The sequence below is a fragment of the Scyliorhinus canicula genome, chromosome 16, assembly GCF_902713615.1.
Source record: "Scyliorhinus canicula chromosome 16, sScyCan1.1, whole genome shotgun sequence".
Lineage (NCBI taxonomy): Eukaryota > Metazoa > Chordata > Chondrichthyes > Carcharhiniformes > Scyliorhinidae > Scyliorhinus > Scyliorhinus canicula.
The window spans coordinates 101,381,566-101,400,066 of NC_052161.1; the positions used below are offsets into that span (position 1 = coordinate 101,381,566).

Sequence of the window (18,501 nt, forward strand, 5' to 3'; positions counted from 1 at the left end):
CCGCAGAGCATGTTGTAGAGCTGCAGCAACCATCAGGGCGACCATCATTGCTGGTCGAAGTCCAAAATCCATTGTCTGCAACCGGTGAAAGGCCAACATGTATGCATACTCCCGTGCCCAACCAGGTTCGACAGGCACACATGGACCGCACCACTTATGAGTGAAATCAGCATGTACCTTTTCATACAAATGGCCATGAAAATTTGGAACTCTTTCCCCAAAGTTTGCAGACTCTGGATTAATTAAAATTCACAAGGTAAAGATCAATAGATTTTTGTCAGATAAAAGTATGGAAGATATGGGCCATAGGTAATAAACATAATTAAGCTGCAGAACAGTCATGTTCTATTTAGATGGCAAAAACAGTTGGAGAATTACGGTCGACTTCTGTTTCCCTGTTCCCAGTTGTAATTCATGTCAAAAGTATTAAGCTGAATGAATTTCCAGGCATTAACTTGTAAAAGAAAATCCATTGAGAAGCGCAAGTACTATTGCACCTGTATGCCATTGAGAAGGGCTCTGACCTTCCTAGGTAAGCTACAGGTGGACCAGTTTTACACGTGAACAACTTTGGCTCACAACTGTCTATACATTCAGAATTAGGTCAAGACTTTATGGTATCAAAACTTGGCCCAATGTAGCTTTGGTGCATCAAATTGGATTGTATTTGAAACTGAATGTTGCTGTACAGATGCAAATTCTCTAGGTAAAGTAAAAGAATAAGGCGATTGACTTTAACAAAAGCACCTAGCTCATAAGAATCCTGGTCAAAACACAAATTGTGAGCAAATAGTTAATCAACTATTTCCAGGATTCTCATGGGCCATAGGACAATTTCCCTCATAATAATAATAATAATAATAATAATAATAATAATCTTTGTCACAAGTAGGCTTACACTTACACTGCAAAGAATTTACATTGAAAAGCCCCGAGTCGCCACATTCCGGCGCCAATTCGGATATGCAGAGGGAGAATTCAGAATGTCCAATTCACCTAACAGCACGTCTTTCGGGACTTGGGGGAGAAACTGGAGCACCCGGAGGAAACCTACGCAGACACAGGGAGAATGTGCAGACTCCGCACAGTACAGACAGCGACCCAAGCCGGGAATCGAACCTGGGACCTTGACACTGTGAAGCAGTGCTAACCATTGTGGTATTGTGCTACCCATGAGGCATGGGGAACTCATTTTAATGATTGGGCATTTCAATATCTATACACTGCCCAAGGCAGTGATTCACCGATCAACTGCAGTTTACAATCCTCAGCATATTTCTCCATGACTATGTTTATAGTAATGATCAGAAGTTTCACCAAGATGAACATCACAGATAATTTGCATCTCAACACAACTTGAATTGAAGTCCAGTGTAGCCACCTGGGGTGACTACTGCCCAACACAAAATGGAAGATTGCAAGGAATGCAGGGAAAATGGACATGTTGCAAAAGCAAGCAGCTTGCAAAGCGCTTGTGTATTCTGACTACTGCAGAAACTAGTTCTGAATGCTGCAGAAACCAGACAGCACTGTGAAAGAAAACAAGTTAGCATATTAATGAGGCGATACCGGGTGATTCCCAGGTACAATGGAAACAAGTTAACACAAATCGATACATTAAATGGAAGGCCAGACTTTTCGGCGCCAAAAGAAGTCCAAAACAATAAGTCCCAAGAACCGCCCAGGGATCGAGGAACTGCCCCGTTATTGGGGAATTCAAATCAATCGATTGGGAAGAGACCCAATCGATTGCGAGTGTATAGAGGGTCCGCCCAGACCCTGAGAGAGGTATAAAACAGAGACCTCGACCCCAGCGCTCTCTCTCTGCCAGCCTCTCCTTGACCAGCCAGCCCTCCAAGCAGAACACCGTTGCAGCAGAAGAACCTTGAGAGGAGGCCTGGACAGTAGCCGCCATCACGCAAGTGTCATACAATGCATGCTACGAGAGTAGACACTCCTGACCCCCTTTAGTCCTTAACTACTTGAAGCCTGGGACCCAGGACAAAGCTAGAAGCCGTTGTACCCTGATCCAGCAGTCCCCTTATCCAGATAGGTATTTGGCCTATTAGCCTAGTCTTATAGTTTTATGTGCATGATTAATAGATTACTGTAATATAATAAACGTGTCTTGTTTGAACTTACTAACTGGTGTATGGATTTATTGTTTTGAACTTGAAACTTGTGGCGGTATCTTAACGATACCTGGCGACTCCAAAGCGAAGGAACGAAACAGAGCCAAATTGAGTGTTAAGCACACTCACCCAGAACGAGCAACACCAGGAATTGATCTATGTGGGCAAAAATATTATACACTTTGGGACAGGGCAACAGTGAAGTATGAGGTCAATGGAAATTCCAGAGTACATTTGACACAACTGAAAATATCCAACAAAGGACACTTTTCAGTGGATTACTCGGTCAACAGAAACCACATGGAACGGGCAGGATGGAGTGATTGCAACTCTGGCGATAGAACTTAGAAACAGATGCCAGAAATATACTCCATTTTGTACTGTCTCTGTTGATTTGAAGCAATGTCAATAGTCCACAGATATCCACAATGGATACATTCTAGTCCTTGCCCTGGGAACTTGCAGAGCAAGGTCATCAGGAATTCTGGCATACCGTTCAACTAAAAATAGGTAATAGATTTGCCTGGATTTTGGACCACATTTTTTTCTTTCATACAGAAAGACGACCTTTGTGGCAGTTCTACAAATCTATCAGCACGTAACATGCAGCAAGAGAACGGGACCTTCACAAACGTTCAAGTCAGTAGAAGCCTGCACCGGCAATCTTCAGAATGCTGTAAATCCCTATTGAGAACTATTATAAATATTTGTAAGGAAGTACAAGAAATTACATGAAATAGTGCCCTATTGACAACTATTTCTTTCATACACACACTTGCCAAAGCAAATAGCTGTTCGACTGATTATACGTGCTTTACACTTGCCGATATCTCCTTGCGTCATCTGCAAAGTAAAAATGGTATTTGAAATAAACTATTCAGCACTGAGTCAGATGTCTACAGCCCAGGAGTATGGCTGAAGCAACAGTCAGTAACTAGGCTTAAATTTGCCAGAACCCATATTACACTGAATTTCTTCTTGACAAACAATTCCTGTACATATTAAACATAGCCCTGTAAAGCACAATCCAATTCTCATGATAAATCGAAATTATTACCCCCTCTCTGACATCTTGTGTTTCTCCCCTGAAATTGCAAGTAAAATTCCAGGCTTTCTGCTATCTCATCCAAGCAATTCATGCTCACATCTAGTCAGAAGTCAAATGTGACCCCATTATTTAAGAATGGACAGGAGAAAAAATGGAGAGCAACAGATCTGTTGCTTTGACAACAGTAGTGGGAAAAATGTTTGAATCGGTTAAAGAGGATGCGATAGCTGGACACTTATGGAAAATAATATGGTTGGGCTGAGTCAACATGGCCTTAGGAAAGAGAAATCATGTTTGACAAACCTTTTGGAGCTTTCTGAGGATGTTACTTGTAGCATAGACAAAGGAGGACAAGTGGACGTAGGACATTTAGATTTTCAGAAGGCTTTTGATCAGATGCCACACAGGAGATTAGTAAACAAAATTAGTTCACTTGAGATAATAATAATCTTTATTAGTCTCACAAGTAGGGTTACATTAACACTGCAATGAAGTTACTGTGAAAATCCCCTGTTCACCACACACTGGCGCCTGTTCGGGTACACAGAGAATTCAGAATGTCAAAATCACTTAACAGCATGTCTTTCGGGACTTGTGGGAGGAAACCGGAGCACCCGGAGGAAACCCCCACAGACACAGGGAGAAAGTGCAGACTCCGCACAGACAGTGACCCAAGCTGGGAATGGAACCAGGATCCCTGGCGCTGTGAAGCAACAGTGTTAACCGCTGTGCCACCATGCCACCCATTGGCAGCAATACACTGCACAGAACAGACAAAACAGGGTAGGAAAAAGCAGATGATTCTCAGAATGGCAGGCTGTTACTAGCAACAATTAGTGCTTGGGACAGAAATGTTCAGTCTACATAAATGATGTGGATGTAGGGACCAAATGTAATCGTGCCAAATTTGTTGATGACACAAAACTCGGTGGGAATGAATATTTTAAGGAGGTTGCAAGGAGGCTTAAAGGAGATTTGGACAAGCTAAGTGAATGAGCAAGAACATGGCAGATGGAATGAAGTGAATAAGTGTGAGGTTATCCACTTTGGTAGAAAAATAGACGGGTAGGGTATTTCTTAAATGGTGATGGGTTAGGAAATGTTGATATCCAAAGGGACCTGGGTGTCCTCATTAATGGTTCAGAAATAGTTAGAATGCTAACTATTTTTTTTGGTCTTCATCACAAGAGGATTTGGGTATAGCAGTATGGATGTCTTGCTGCAGTTGTGTATAGTTTTGGTACTGGGGTATGGAGTACAGTTGTGGTCTCTATCTCAGGAAGTTTGTACTTGCTACAGAGGAAGTGCAACTGAGGTTCACCAGGATAATCCCTGGGATGGTGGGATTGTCTTACGAGGAGAGAGTGAAGAAACTGGGACTGTATTCTCCAGTTTTTCAAAGTACGAGAGGCAAACTCTTGGAAACTCAAAATTCTTACAGGACGTGACAGGGGAGACAAAGGTAGGCAAGGGGGGCAGGGGTGGGAATCGTCTATAACTAGGTGACAGTCTCAGAGTCACGGATAGGTCATTTAAGACGGAGTCAAAGAGGTTCACAGCACAGAAAAGGCCCAACGCATCTGCAACGGTCAAAAACAATCACCCTACTATTCTAATCCCTTTTTCCAGCACTTGACCCAAAGTCTTGGATGTTGTGGCATCACAAGTGCACATCTAAATACTTTTAAGAATGTTATCAGGGTCTCTGCCTCCACCATCTTTTCACACATTGAGTTCCAGATTCACACCACCTTCTGGGTGATAAAGTTTTTCCTCACATCCCCTCCAAATCTGTTGTCCCTTACCTTAAATCTATGCTCCCTGGTCATTGATCCCTCCATAAAAGGGAAAAGTGTCTTCCTGCCTACTCTTATCTATCCCCCTCATAATTTTATACATCTCAATCATGTCTCATCTGCTCCAAGGAAAACAACCCCAGTCTATCCAATCTCTCTTCATAGTTAAAACTCTCCAGCCCCAGCACCATCCTGGCAAATCATCTCTGCACCCTTTCCCATGCTATTACATCGCTCTTATAATCTGGATTCCAGAACTGCACACAAAACTCCAGCTGGAGCCTAACCAAAGGTTTACACAGCTCCAGCATAACCTCCCTGCTCTTAAACATTATGCTTCGGCTAATAAAGGCAAGTATACCCTATTCCTTTTTGACCACCGCATCTACCTGCCTTGCTACCTTGAGTGACCAATGTACAGAAGCACCAGGGTCCCCCTGATCCTCAGTGCTTCCCAGGGATCTGCCATTTATCACATTCTCCCTTGTCTTGTTTGTCCTGCCCAAGTGTATCACCTCATACTTATCCGGATTAGATCCTATTTGCCACTGATCAGCCCATCTGACCAGCCCATCTACATTCTCCTGTAACAGGGTATCCTTTCTGACTATTTGCCACCTACCAATTTTCACATCCTCCGCGAACTTACGGATCAACCCTCCGCCATTCATTTCTAAATCATTTATATAAACCACAAACAGCAAGGGCCCCAACACTGATCCCTGAGGTACCCAACTGGGCACAGGCCTCCAGTCAGAAAAACAGCCCTCGACCATCACACTCGGCTTCCTGCCACTCAGCCAACTCTGGATCGAATTTGCCAAATTTCCTTGGATGCCATGGGCTCTTAACTTTGCTATCAGTCTCCCATTTGGGACATTATCAAAAGCCTTGCTGAAGTCAAAGTAGACTACGTCAAATGCATGGCCCTCATGGTTATGATCGTCTGCCAAATGCTCCCCCACTGATACATCAAACATTTTCCCAGCTTCATTACCTAAAATTAAGTTTCAGGACTGCCCCCTCTCTTGTAGCTCCTTCTATGTACAGACTTTAAAAGTTCTCTTGGATGCATTTTAAGAATTCCGCTCCCTTTAAACTTTTCCACTATGACTATCATCGGTAATGCTGGAGTAGTTGAAATGCCCTACTGTCACTATCCTATTAATTTTACATTTCTCTGAAATTTTCCTACATACCTGCTGTTCTATTTCTCTGTGACTGTTAGGGAGCCTATAGAACACTGCCAGCAATGTGATTGTTCCTTTTTGTTTTTTAAGTTCTAACCACATGGCTTCACTTGGAAGTGCATTCAAAGATGTTGTCTCTCTTTACTATTTTAATTGATTCCCTGGTCAAAATTGCGACACTCTCTTCTCTTTTACATAAGTAAACAAGAACTAGGAGCAGTAGGCCATCTTGCCCCTCGAGCCTGCTCTGCCATTCAATGAGATCATGGCTGATCTTTTGTGGACTCAGCTCCACTTACCTCCTTCCTGGTCTCACCTGAAGATGAGGAGCAATTTCTCAGAGGATGGATATTCTTTGGAATTCTCTACCCCAGAGGACTGTTGAAGCTCAATCATTGAACATGTTCAAGACAGAAAATTCTGGATACTAATGACATCAAATAGATGTGGGGGAAATGGCACACAGATGATCAGCCGTGATCTGTTTGAATGCTGGAGCATGCTTGACGGCTGAAAGGCCTACTCCTGCTCCTATTTCCTATCTTCCTCTGACATCCATAAATATGATGTGGAGATGCCTGCGCTCGACTGGGGTGGGCACAGCAAGTCTCACAACACCAGGTTAAAGCCCAACAGGTTCATTTGAAATCTCAAACTTTCAGAGCACTGCTCCTTTATCAAGTGAAGAAGCAACGCTCCAAAAGCTTGTGATTTCAAATAAACCTGTTGGGCTTTAACCTGGTGCTCTGAGACATCTTACTGTACACATTAGTATGTGCTCTCCAAGATTGCTTAATAAATGGGTTTACAAACATTAGGATTTGGATCTACGGCTGAATTTCCTCTACAACCCGAGGACCCAGAGGTCAATTATAGCACCCTGCCGGCCCAAATGGGTAATCTTCCTCATCACCTCTACATACTTTGATCCAAGTGCAAAATTGGCAGTGGAATTTGGTTGACACTTTACGTCCAAAAAGTCAAGAAATAACACAAGGTACACTACAAGTGTAAAGATTTGCATAATGTCAATCAAAAGAAGGTTGCTACTCGCACAAAATAAACTAACACCAGGTGGGCATCAATTAATCTACGCAAGATAATTTCAAAAGGAAACTACAAGACAAGAATGTCCCTGTATTGCTTCCAGAGCTGGGCAGCACAGTAGCACAGTGGGTTAGCCCTGCAGCCTCACGGCGCTGAGGTCCCAGGTTCGATCCCAACTCTGGGTCACTGTCCATGTGGAGTTTGCACATTCTCCCTGTGTTTGCGTGGGTTTTGCCCCACAACCCAAAAAAATGTGCAGGCCAGGTGGTTTGGCCACACTAAATTGCCCCTTAATTAGAAAAAATTAATTGGGTACTCCAGATTTAAAAATTTTTTTTTTTAATGTTTTGCTTCCAGAGCACACGAAAATGTCAATATGAAGCTTGTGTAACAGAGAGACTGTTCCCTGGTAACGGCAAACAAAATCAGCTGACTGACATCTCAATTTGAGAATGTGTAGTTGCTCTATAAACACAATTCTAGGAGGTTTTAATACAGAAGCATGGAGGAACTCATGCTCGCCTTACCTGGATAAAATTAATTGCAGCCACTCGAAGGTGTGCGGTGGCATCTCCAGTCTTGCTGAGGAGAATTGGCAACGTTCTCTCCACACAATGTGCGATTTCTACTTTGCCCAGCTTGTGCTTGGGTGCATATTGCGCAATCAACATTTTTAGTAACTTCAGAGATGCTTGGAAAACCTAAGAAAAAGGCACAAACAAATAAAAATGACCAACATATTTTACACAAATTTCTCTTCATCACAAACAGCTTTTCAAAGAAACGTTTGTTTACTCAAAGTTTAGTATTAATAATTTGTTTTTATACCCCATGTCTCTATTTATAAAACCAAAGATCCTATGAGTGGAATTCAATGGAAATATTTCTAAGTTCATTTGTGGCGGGTTCTTCACTGAGGATTTCCTCACTGCTGTTCAATGACACAGTCACTTTTTTTGGTCCTGGGGAGTGTCTCACCGATTTAGCCCACACAAAGATTTTTTTTCACCACTGGGCAGCTGAACTCAAGAGTCCAGGACGCTATTTGAAAGGACACCGCGATCTCCAAGTGAGCTTGTGGGTCCACCACACTCGCCACCCATGGGAAATGTCACGTGCCCCCCTCCCTCCCCCAATTCCCCTAACAGCATCCCTCGCCTTTCAGGACCCCCACCTGTCCTGCAGGTCCCTACTTACCTATACTGCACGCCCCCACCCTTCAAACCCCCCGCTACCATCATTTCATGCGCATGGCACCCCTAGGGCCTGACATTTAGGAAGGACTAGTGCCAGCTTGACAATGTCACCCTGGTAGTGCCAGTGCCAAGGTGTCCACGTTCCAGGGCGAGGGCCAGGGAGCCACCCTACACTATCCCCAACAACCAAGGGGCCTCCAATGGCCCAGGAGATGCCTTGGGTGCCGTTCCGCCTGGTCCACGTTCTTGTGGACCAGTACTGATTGCCGCTTGTCTTCAGCCTCCTTAGGGAGACTGGTGGATCGAGGGAGGCAGGTATATCCTGGGTAGGTAGGCCTCAAGTAGGTTTCAGACCTACTTTAGCGAGTGCCGTCTAATCCTGCCTCTTTTGGGCGGAATTCTGATTCCAACTGCTGGACTTGGGTGTATCCCGCGAGGCGCGGGGATTGCGCCGGAGGCTTCTCCCACGAATCACTAGCCACTCAAAGGCATCGTGGCCACTGGATTGCACTGTATGTTTTTTTTTAAAACAGCTTTATTAGCTTGTCTTGTCATGACATGCGTAGTGCCAGTGCCAAGGTGTCCACGTTCCAGGGCGAGGGCCAGGGAGCCACCCTACACTATCCCCAACAACCAAGGGGCCTCCAATGGCCCAGGAGATGCCTTGGGTGGGAACCCCCAGGTCTCTCCCTGTTCCTGCACCCCTCTTAAAATTGCTCCATTTAAATTAAGTCTCCTCATTCTTCCTTTCAAAATGCATTAAAAATTCTCTGCATGAAATCTGTTTGCCATATGTCTACTCACTTAACCAGTCAATGAACCCACTTGAGTATGTTACTGGCCACCTCAGTTTACTGCATTTGAAAGGCATCTTTTCTTTAGAATGCAAAAGTCAAGAGCCGTGGAATGAGAACTAAAGACCACTGATGCAACTAGCAATCTGGGATCAGAAAGCGATTAACTGTACTCGAAGTGAAAGCGAGAAAACTCAAAGAATATGAAGTAAAGAGTGAGGTCTATAAAATGGTAGCACAGGGTTAGCATGATTGCTTCACAGTGCCAGAGTCCAGGGTTTTATTCCCGCTTGGGTCACTGTCTGTGCATTTTTATTCCTCCTCATTTTTATTGACCCTTTTATAATAATCGTTATTATTGTCAAAAGTAGGCTTACATTAACACTGCAATGAAGTTACTGTGAAAAGCCCCGAGTCGCCACACTCCGGCGTCTGGTCAGGTACACCGAGGGAGAACTCAGAATGTCCAATTCACCTAACAATCACATCTTTCGGGACTTTGTGGAAGAAATCCGGAGCACCAAGAGGAAACCCATTCAGACTCCGCACAGTGACCCGAGCCAGGAATCGAACCCGGGTCTTTGGCACTGTGAAGTAACAATGCTAATCACTGTGCTGCCATGTGGAATGAGGATGGCATGGTCCATCAAGTAAAGATGACAAGAGAGGATAATGCTTTGCAGTTATTGCAAAGAGGATATAACTTGTAATTTTGATGCTTGAGCAGGACAGAAAGTGGAGTGAAGAGATTCAAAGAGCTGCAGGAGAGGTGCGCATAGATTTGAGGAAACAACCAAGAACTTCCGAGGGCAGTGATGAGATGGATAGTTTGCAAGGCAAAGGCGTCAGGGATAGGTATTTAAAAGGTTTCAACAGTATCAAAAGAAAGGGACAAATACAATGTTAACCAATTTTGCACATGCATCACAGGAAGACTTGAGGAATCATGCATAAATGTATGAGCTACGGTTATAAAGTAGACAGTGTAAATGTTTCCACCAAGTTGGTGCATTGATGGGAAGAAACTGTGGGGTGAAATGGAAGATAGGTCTACTTATCTCGTCAAAAGAGACAGGTTTCCTTAGACTTGTTTTCCTGCTTTTAAATATGTTCATGTTCTTGTTCAAAGGATTAAACTAAGACGGAGGGTGAGTGAGCAAGGGGGAGAGGGATACGGTGGTAGAGGGCAACAGAATATTGTCAAGAAAGTCAACCTCATCTTAACAATCAGGGCGGAGGTCAGGAACTTCAACTCCCGACGAATCTAGGCGCTTTTGTACATGCGCAAACTGGAAGCAGACAGTACATGTGCAGATCGGCATTTTTGCGTATTTTGGGGCCAGCCTGCCTGAAAGAAAAATGGTGCGAAAACCCAGGTCAGCTGACTAGGAGTGCAGCATCATTGAGAGGATGAGCCCAAGACAGGGGACAAGGAGAGAGGACCCCAAAAGGAGAGTCCCAGAAGACGACAGGAACAGGAAATGGTCCCAGTTCAGTTGGAAAGGAACAAATTAAACCGGCTCCAAATAGGAAAAAGGAGAGGGGGAACAGATCAAGTGAAGAAGGCACCCAAAGGTAGGTGACTCCATGCTGCGGGCCTTTGGAGCAAAGCTACACCTTTGGAGAAATAGTGTTCTGCTCAGTGCAGCCAAGGTCCGGAGGTTGTGCTTAAGTTGGAGCTTTGGGGGGGTGGGGGGGGGGGGGGGCACAGTGGTTAACATCGCTGCCTCGTGGCGCCGAGGTCCCAGGTTTGATCCCGGCTCAGGGTCACTGTCAGTGTGGAGTTTGCACATTCTCCCCGTGTTTGCGTAGGTTTCACCCCCACAACCCAAAAGATATGCATGGTAGATTCACCACGCTAAATTGCCCCTTAATTGGAGAAAAATAATTGGGTACTCTAAATTTAAAAAAAAAATGTTGGAGCTTGGGTGCATATTCGGGAATCCCGGGGAATGGAATCTCAGGAGACACGATTGAAACCTTGTGTGATGGGCCATCATTGATGTTATCAGAGTTGGAGCAACTTTTGGAGAGAATTCAAAGGCAAGATCTTCAACGGTGAAAATTGGAATCCCTTGTGAGAGGAGTTTCAGCAAGATTGGTGGATTCAGCGTTACTGACACTTGGGTGGGTTAAGAAATTGGTGGACTGTGTCTTGGTCGCATTGGCATTTATCACGCAGAGTGGTATCCATGGAATCTTGTAGCTTTATCCTATTAGAAAACATCTTGAATCACAATCCTTGTCTACTTTCAACAAAATGTTATTGGTTCCCAACCAGATCTCAACAATTTGGGGTCTGGCCAACGGCCACAACAATAGAAAAAGTATGTTATTTACAGGACATTTTATTTATAGAGTGCAAACATCCTGTGTATATATGTTGTTTATTTTTAAAAGCTTAAGAGGTTAATTAGCTTGTTCACCTTATTTTATTTGCTTTGGTGCGGCAACTTAAAATATGTGACATTTCTCTACTGCAATTCAAATATTTTCACTTTCTAAGTAGTAGTCATTGTCTTGTTATGCTCTTGACTTAACATAAGCTGCTTCCTTGATGTGCACTCTGACAAAGGAAGGTTCAGACGTAGAGATAACTTCAACACGTTTATTAAGCTATTAAAAATTCTCTTACTCGGATTCGACTCTACTGTTAATCCTTCTATAGCTACTCAGGCTGACAAACCAGTCTGCTCCAATCCACGTGGTGGGTGTGATGTTCAATCAACCCTGTGCCTGTACTCACGAGTGTCTCCACTGGAAAGGGGAAGATCATGTGCGCTGTGTCCTTTATTTATGGGTTGGTGTAATGCCCCCCTGTGGTAGTGTCACCTGTGTGTGTATCGTGAATGCCCATTGGTCGTGGCCTATCTTACTGATCTATTGGTTGAATGTCTGTGTCGTGTCTCTGGTGCTCCCTCTAGTGTCTATCTAGTCTATGTGTATTTACATTAACCGCTTGTGTACTTAGTGATGCATATCACCACAGTCACAACTGAAAATTACCAAAAATAGTACTTGATCATTCATTTACTGCTGGTGCAGTGGATGATGACGTTATGCTCAACATTACATGCGTTCATTTCGCTCTCTCTCCATCAACAGGTTAGTACCTTTGAGGCCAAAGCAATATTTGTTAGTTACAATAACCTTTTTAAAAAGTAAAAAAGCCAGCAGTAACTTTAAGCCAGAAAATTGTACATAATTCTCCGATCATCGAATTGGCCTCAGAAAATTCCCCAGGTTGAATTTAAACAGTGGCTTTAAATGCACAAACAATAAACAACTTAACATTACACCAACGTTCCATACTGGTTGTGCCCAATGTCATGGGGACCATGATTATCATGAGATCTAAACATGAAGCAGGTATTAGGAACAACTTTAACAGCTTTATATATGGACTAGATAGCCTTTGGGTTTTGTTTTGCTCTGGGCTGCTCTCATAAAAAAACTAAGATTCTAATTTTTCTTTTCTATCAATTATTCACTTATTTAATATGTTGTATACTGCATACAGTAATAAGTTCAATAAGTATATTTTGCAAGTGTCTTAACCTGCAGGAAGCTGTGTGGAAAATTAGTGCTTCTGCTCCTAACCATTACCCTGTAATTACATGTTGTCCACGTGATTGACGAGCATGGGCAAAATTAAACTTGATTGTGGGGATTCTCACAGGCACGTCCACAGATTAAGATCCCAATCAAGAAACCCACTAGACCAAGCTCCCCAAAAGTCACAGGCATAATGGAACCACTCTACCCAGCAGATCATTGCATTCTGGAAAATAATGGAGGAGAAAGGATAAAATTCTAAATAACATGATGGTGATACATGGGGCGGAATTCTCCATTCCCCACGCCGGGTGGGAGAATCGCGGTAGGGCTGGGCGGCTCAGGACACGCCCCCCCGCGATTCTCCCGCCCCCACGTCTCGGAAGAATCGCCGCTCGCCGTTTTTCAGGGCGACCGCCGATTCTCCGGCCCGGATGGGCCGAGTGGCCTGCCGTTCCCGACAGCGGCAACCACACCTGGTGGCTGCCGTCGTAAACGTGGGCGCCAAAGTGCCGTTTGAAGCTTGTGGGGGGCGCAGAGGGGAGTGAGCACCACGGCCGTGCTCAGGAGGGGGCTGGCCCGCTATCGGTGCCCACCGATCGTCGGGCCGGCGTCTCAAAGCGACGCACTCTTTCCCCTCCGCCGCCCCGCAAGATCAAGCCGCCACGTCTTGCGGGGCAGCGGAGGGGAAGACGGCAACCGCGCATGCGCGGGTTGGAGCCGTCATGACGTCAGCCGCGCATGTGCGGGTTGGAGCCGGCCAACCTGCGCATGCGCGGCTGACGTCACATAGGCGCCGCGTCGCGTCATTCTCGGCGCGCCGCCTTGACGCAAGCGTCAGGCCCAGCGGCCGAGATTTACGGAGCGCCGCTCCTAGCCCCCCGGGTGGGGGTGAATTAGGTGCGAGGAGCGGCCTCCGAGGCCATCGTGAAACTCGGCCGAGTTCACGACAGCCTTCCCGATTTATCGCGGGAGCAGAGAATTCCGCCCATGAGGTGAGGAGGAGGGTAATGCTTTCAGTTTGGCAGGCACGCCGCTTTACTTTAAGCCACCATCTCTGGCTCTGCAGTGCTTGTTAAAGTTAATCCAAAAAAAGTCAAACCATAATTTCTAGTCTCCATTATTTAACAACATGGGTTTTGTAGTATCTAAATTACAGACCATTTACATAATTTCCCAGACTTTCTTCTCGTAAACTGTTAGAAAATAAGATTATTAATTAAGGACAGACAAGTTGGTTGAGTGGGTAGATAGGTAGCAGATGAAGTTCAATATAGATGCATTTTGGCAGGAACATGAATAGACAATATAAATTAAGGGTTAAAATTAAAATTCTTAAGGGGTTGCAGGAGAATCTATGATTCTGTGGACTTAGTCATTTTTGCCTCTTGCCAGTTTTCAATGGCATCCACGACTTATTTAATATCATATTTACTTTCCACGATGACTCTTTGGATGAATTTTGTTTGACTCCTTCAAAATAGAAAAAGAAACAAAATGTAGAATCACTAAAGTAGCATAATGTCTCCTAAAGAGCAGAAAACTGAACTTACAATAAATTTCAGTTAAAATGTCATAATTCTAATGTGGCAAAGTTCAAGGCAAGCACATGCAAAGAACCGCCATAGCATACTAGCTACAAACTAATTCATTACATTGTGGTTGAACTCACCTAATTAAACTGGGGAGAAAAGGCTTGCATTTGCAGTATTGATCAGGACAAAAGGACATCCCAAAATGTTTTATAGCCAATGTATTTCAGAAGTGTAATCGCTGTTGTAATGCTAGAAAGTTTCCTTACGTATAGTCTAAAGGAATTGATTAAAAAAAGGACACAGATCGACAAACGAAGCGAAAATTACCTGAGGAAGAACGTTTTCCACTGTGAACGTTTAAGGTTTGGAATACACTGTCTGCAAATGGGGTGGAGGCAGTTTCATTCAAAAGGGAATTCAAATGTTACATGAAAAGGAAGAATATGTCGGGTTATGAGAAGGTGGGGGAATGTCACTGGGTGAATCTCTCATTTGGAGAACAGGTGCAGACACAATGGGCTGAATGGCCTTCTTCTGCACTGCAAAGTTATGATTCTATAAATGTCGAATTCAATATAAAAACACAATGCGAATGGGAAATAACAGTTGCTTCAGAGAAACCTAGGCCTATTAAAACTGACAATAGTGATGCTATATGTGTCAATGAGGAAATGGCAGACAGAGTGAATAATTAGTCTGCATTAATATTTAAATTAGTGAGAGGACAGCATGTTGGATATCCCAAAGAAACCAATGTTGAATCAGGAACAGGGACTCTCACCAAACTTCAGGCAAGTAAATTAAATAAAAATGAAGAAAATGGCATTGAAATGTGACAACCCCCACAACCAGGCAGCTTTTATTCCAGGATTTAAAGTGGCTATAAACATTTGAATGTCCTTTGATCTTCCAAAGCTCTTCAATTCAGGAATTGAGCTTTTAGGTTGGAAAACTGTATGTCATTCCACAAAAAAGGTGAGGCAGAAACAAAAATAAAGAAAATATAGTCCAAGAACTGCTGGGAAATTACCACCTTGTTACAATGAAGGAGAAGTTAAATTTAAAATTTGTGGCTCAACAGATAGCCACCATGGATTTGTAAACGGGAAGATCAGATCTGACAAACATGACTGGTTTTTCCTTTTGAAGAGGTTGCTGAATTAGTGGAGAGGGGAATGACCATAGTCGTTTTGATATGAAATTCCAGAAGGCATTGGATGAAGTTTCTTATGACAGATTGTTAGCCAAAGTTGGAAACTTATGGAATTGAAGGCAAATTGTTCAGCTGGTTAAGAAATTAGAGTCATGGAGGTTTACATAGAAAAGGCCCTTCGGCCCACTGTGTCTGTGCCAGCCAAAACCAAACACCCAACGATTCTAATACCATTTTCCAGCTCTTGGCCATAGCCTTGTGCGACTTGGTATCGCAAGTGCACATCTAAATACTTCTTACATGTCATGGGGATCTCTACCTTCACCACCTTTTCACACATCGTAAGTTCCAGATGGCCACCACCCTCCGGGTAAACAAAGTTGTTCCTCACATCCCCTCTAAACCTCCTGTCTCTTCCCTTAAATCTATGCCCCCAGTCATTGATACCCCCACCAAGGGTAATGGTTTCTTCCTGTCTACTCTATCTATGCCTCTCAATTTTATACATTCCAATCATGTCCCCTTTCATTCTCCTCTGCTCCAAGGAAACAACCCCAATCTATCCAATCTCACTTCATAACTAAAACTCTCCAGCCAGGCAGCATCCTGGTAAATCTCCTCTCCACCCTTTCCAGTGCTATCTCATTCGTCCTATATTGTGGATTCCAAAACTGCACACAATACTCTAGCTGCGGGGCCTAGTTTGAGCATTCTCCAGACTTTGCTTTAGTAGCAGCCTGCAAGATGCATTGGCTGTGCTTTGTTGAGGTTTATTTGCATTGTGTACCAACAATTGTGCACCAAATTGGATTGCTGCAGTTACTTAGTTATAGTCACACTAATGATTAAAAAAGTGTTCAACACCATTCACAATAGCTGTGGCCTAACCGACATTTTATAAAGTTCTAGCATAACCTCCTTGCTGTTGAACTCTATGCCTTGGCTAATAAAGAAAACTATACTATATGCCTTAAGTGCTTTATCCACCTGCCCTGCTACCTTAAGGGACACACACATACACACAAAGGCATCTCTGATCCTCAGTGTTTCCCAGGGTCCTGCCATTTATCATGTATTCCCCTGCCTTGTTTGTCCTGCCCATGTGCATCACCTCACACTTATCTGGACTGAATTCAATTTGCCACTGATCGGGCAGCACGGTGGCCTAGTGGTTAGCACAACCGCCTCACGGCGCTGAGGTCCCAGGTTCGATCCCGGCTCTGGGTCACTGTCTGTGTGGAGTTTGCACATTCTCCCCGTGTCTGCGTGGGTTTCGCCCCCACAACCCAAAAATGTGCAGAGTAGGTGGATTGGCCACACTAAATTGCCCCTTAATTGGAAAAAATAATTGGGCACTCTAAAATTTTAAAAGAAAAAAAAAAATTTGCCACTGATCAGCCGGTCTGTATCCTCCTGTAATCAAAGGCTATCCTTCTCACCATTTACCACCCCACCAATTTTATCATCGGCGAACTTACTAATCAACCCTCCTAAATTCATGTCTAAATCATTTATATAAACCACAAACAGCAAAGGTCCAACACTGATCTCTGCATGACCCAACTGGACACAGGCTTTCAGTCAGAAACACACCACTCGGTCATCACCCTCTGCTTCCTGTCACTCAGCCAACTCTGGATCCAATTTGCCAAATTTCCTTGGATACCATGGGCTCTTACCTTCGCTATCATTCTCCCATGTAAAACATTATCAAAATCCTTGTTGAAGTCCAAGTAGACCCAATGTACTCATTTATAACCATACCTGCATCCTCCGGCTCCACACAAATTACCGCTGTGATCCTTAATGTGCCCCACTCTTTTCTTAGTTATCCTTTTACCCTTAATGTGCTTGGGAAACAATTGAGGAATTTCCTTTATTTTACCTGCCAGTGCCCTTTCATGTCCCCTTTTTGCTCTCCTAATTTCCCTTTTGCATACTCTACACGCCTCTAGGGCTTCTGCTGCTTTGCGCCCTCGATATCTGCCATAAGACTCCCATTTTTCTCCTTATCCAATGCTGTATGTCCCTCGATATCTAGAGCTCACTGGATTTGTTGGTCCCGCTCTTTCCTTTTTTTAAAGAAATATTTTTATTGAAAACATTTTGCAGATATAAAAAAACCAAACCAACCAACAGGTAACAAAACTAACGACCCACTCGCCCCAACCCTCCAATCACCATAAGCCCCCCTTTATCACTCTTCCCCCCCTCCACCCCTCACTGGGCTAAATCGCTGGCTTTTAAAGCAAACCAAGCAGGTCAGCAGCACGGTTCGATTCCCGTACCAGCCTCCCCGGACAGGCGCCGGAATGTGGCGACTAGGGGCTTTTCACAGTAACTTCATTGAAGCCTACTCGTGACAATAAGCGACTTACATTTTCATTTTTTCCCAAAACAAACCAAAATCCCATAACTTTCTCCAGCTACCTAGACCTCAATTCGCTTTAAAGAAGTTGATAAACGGCTTCCACCTCACCCATACCCTTGGTTTGGAGGCGGAGTCCCGTCAACACAACAAAATCAGTCTCCAGGCTATCAGAGAGCCAAAGGCCAAGTCATCGGCCTCTCTCCCCACCTGAACTCCCGGATCTTCCGACACTCTCCAATCTCGGACATTAAATCCGAAGACCCCTTCCAAAACCCCCTCAGCCTTATACACGCCCAAAACATATGTACATAGTTCACCCCCCCACCCCACCAACTCCCTCCTCCACACGGCCCACACCTATCCTCTGTAATGACATCTAGTGTGTCATCTTTGTATACATTATATATGTGGATCATCTTTGTACATATGAATGATCATGTAGAAGTGTGTAATAACAGCATCCAGCCATTGGATGGAGTAAGAGCACACCTCACAACCCACACAGTGGTCCACGTGATCTTGGGAGTGAGTTAGGAGAGAGGGTTGGAGATAGTGAGTTTTTCCAGTAGTTCTGTGAATTGTAGCTATTTCGGCATACTAAAGAATTCACAATTTATAGCGCAGCGTAAATAAATTCACTTTAGTACAAAGTCAGCATGCTCTTTGTAGCAACACTACCACCGT

The 18,501-nt window shown here is 44.1% G+C and overlaps 1 protein-coding gene across 1 annotated transcript in view; it reads right to left on the bottom strand.

The window, feature by feature from the left end:
* Positions 1-18,501, bottom strand: part of cep104 (centrosomal protein 104) — a 243,452-nt gene that overhangs the window by 180,510 nt on the left and 44,441 nt on the right. Inside the window, 1 exon segment of the mRNA XM_038821410.1 lies at positions 7,741-7,914. Within this exon segment, the coding sequence (XP_038677338.1) occupies positions 7,741-7,914 (174 nt within the window).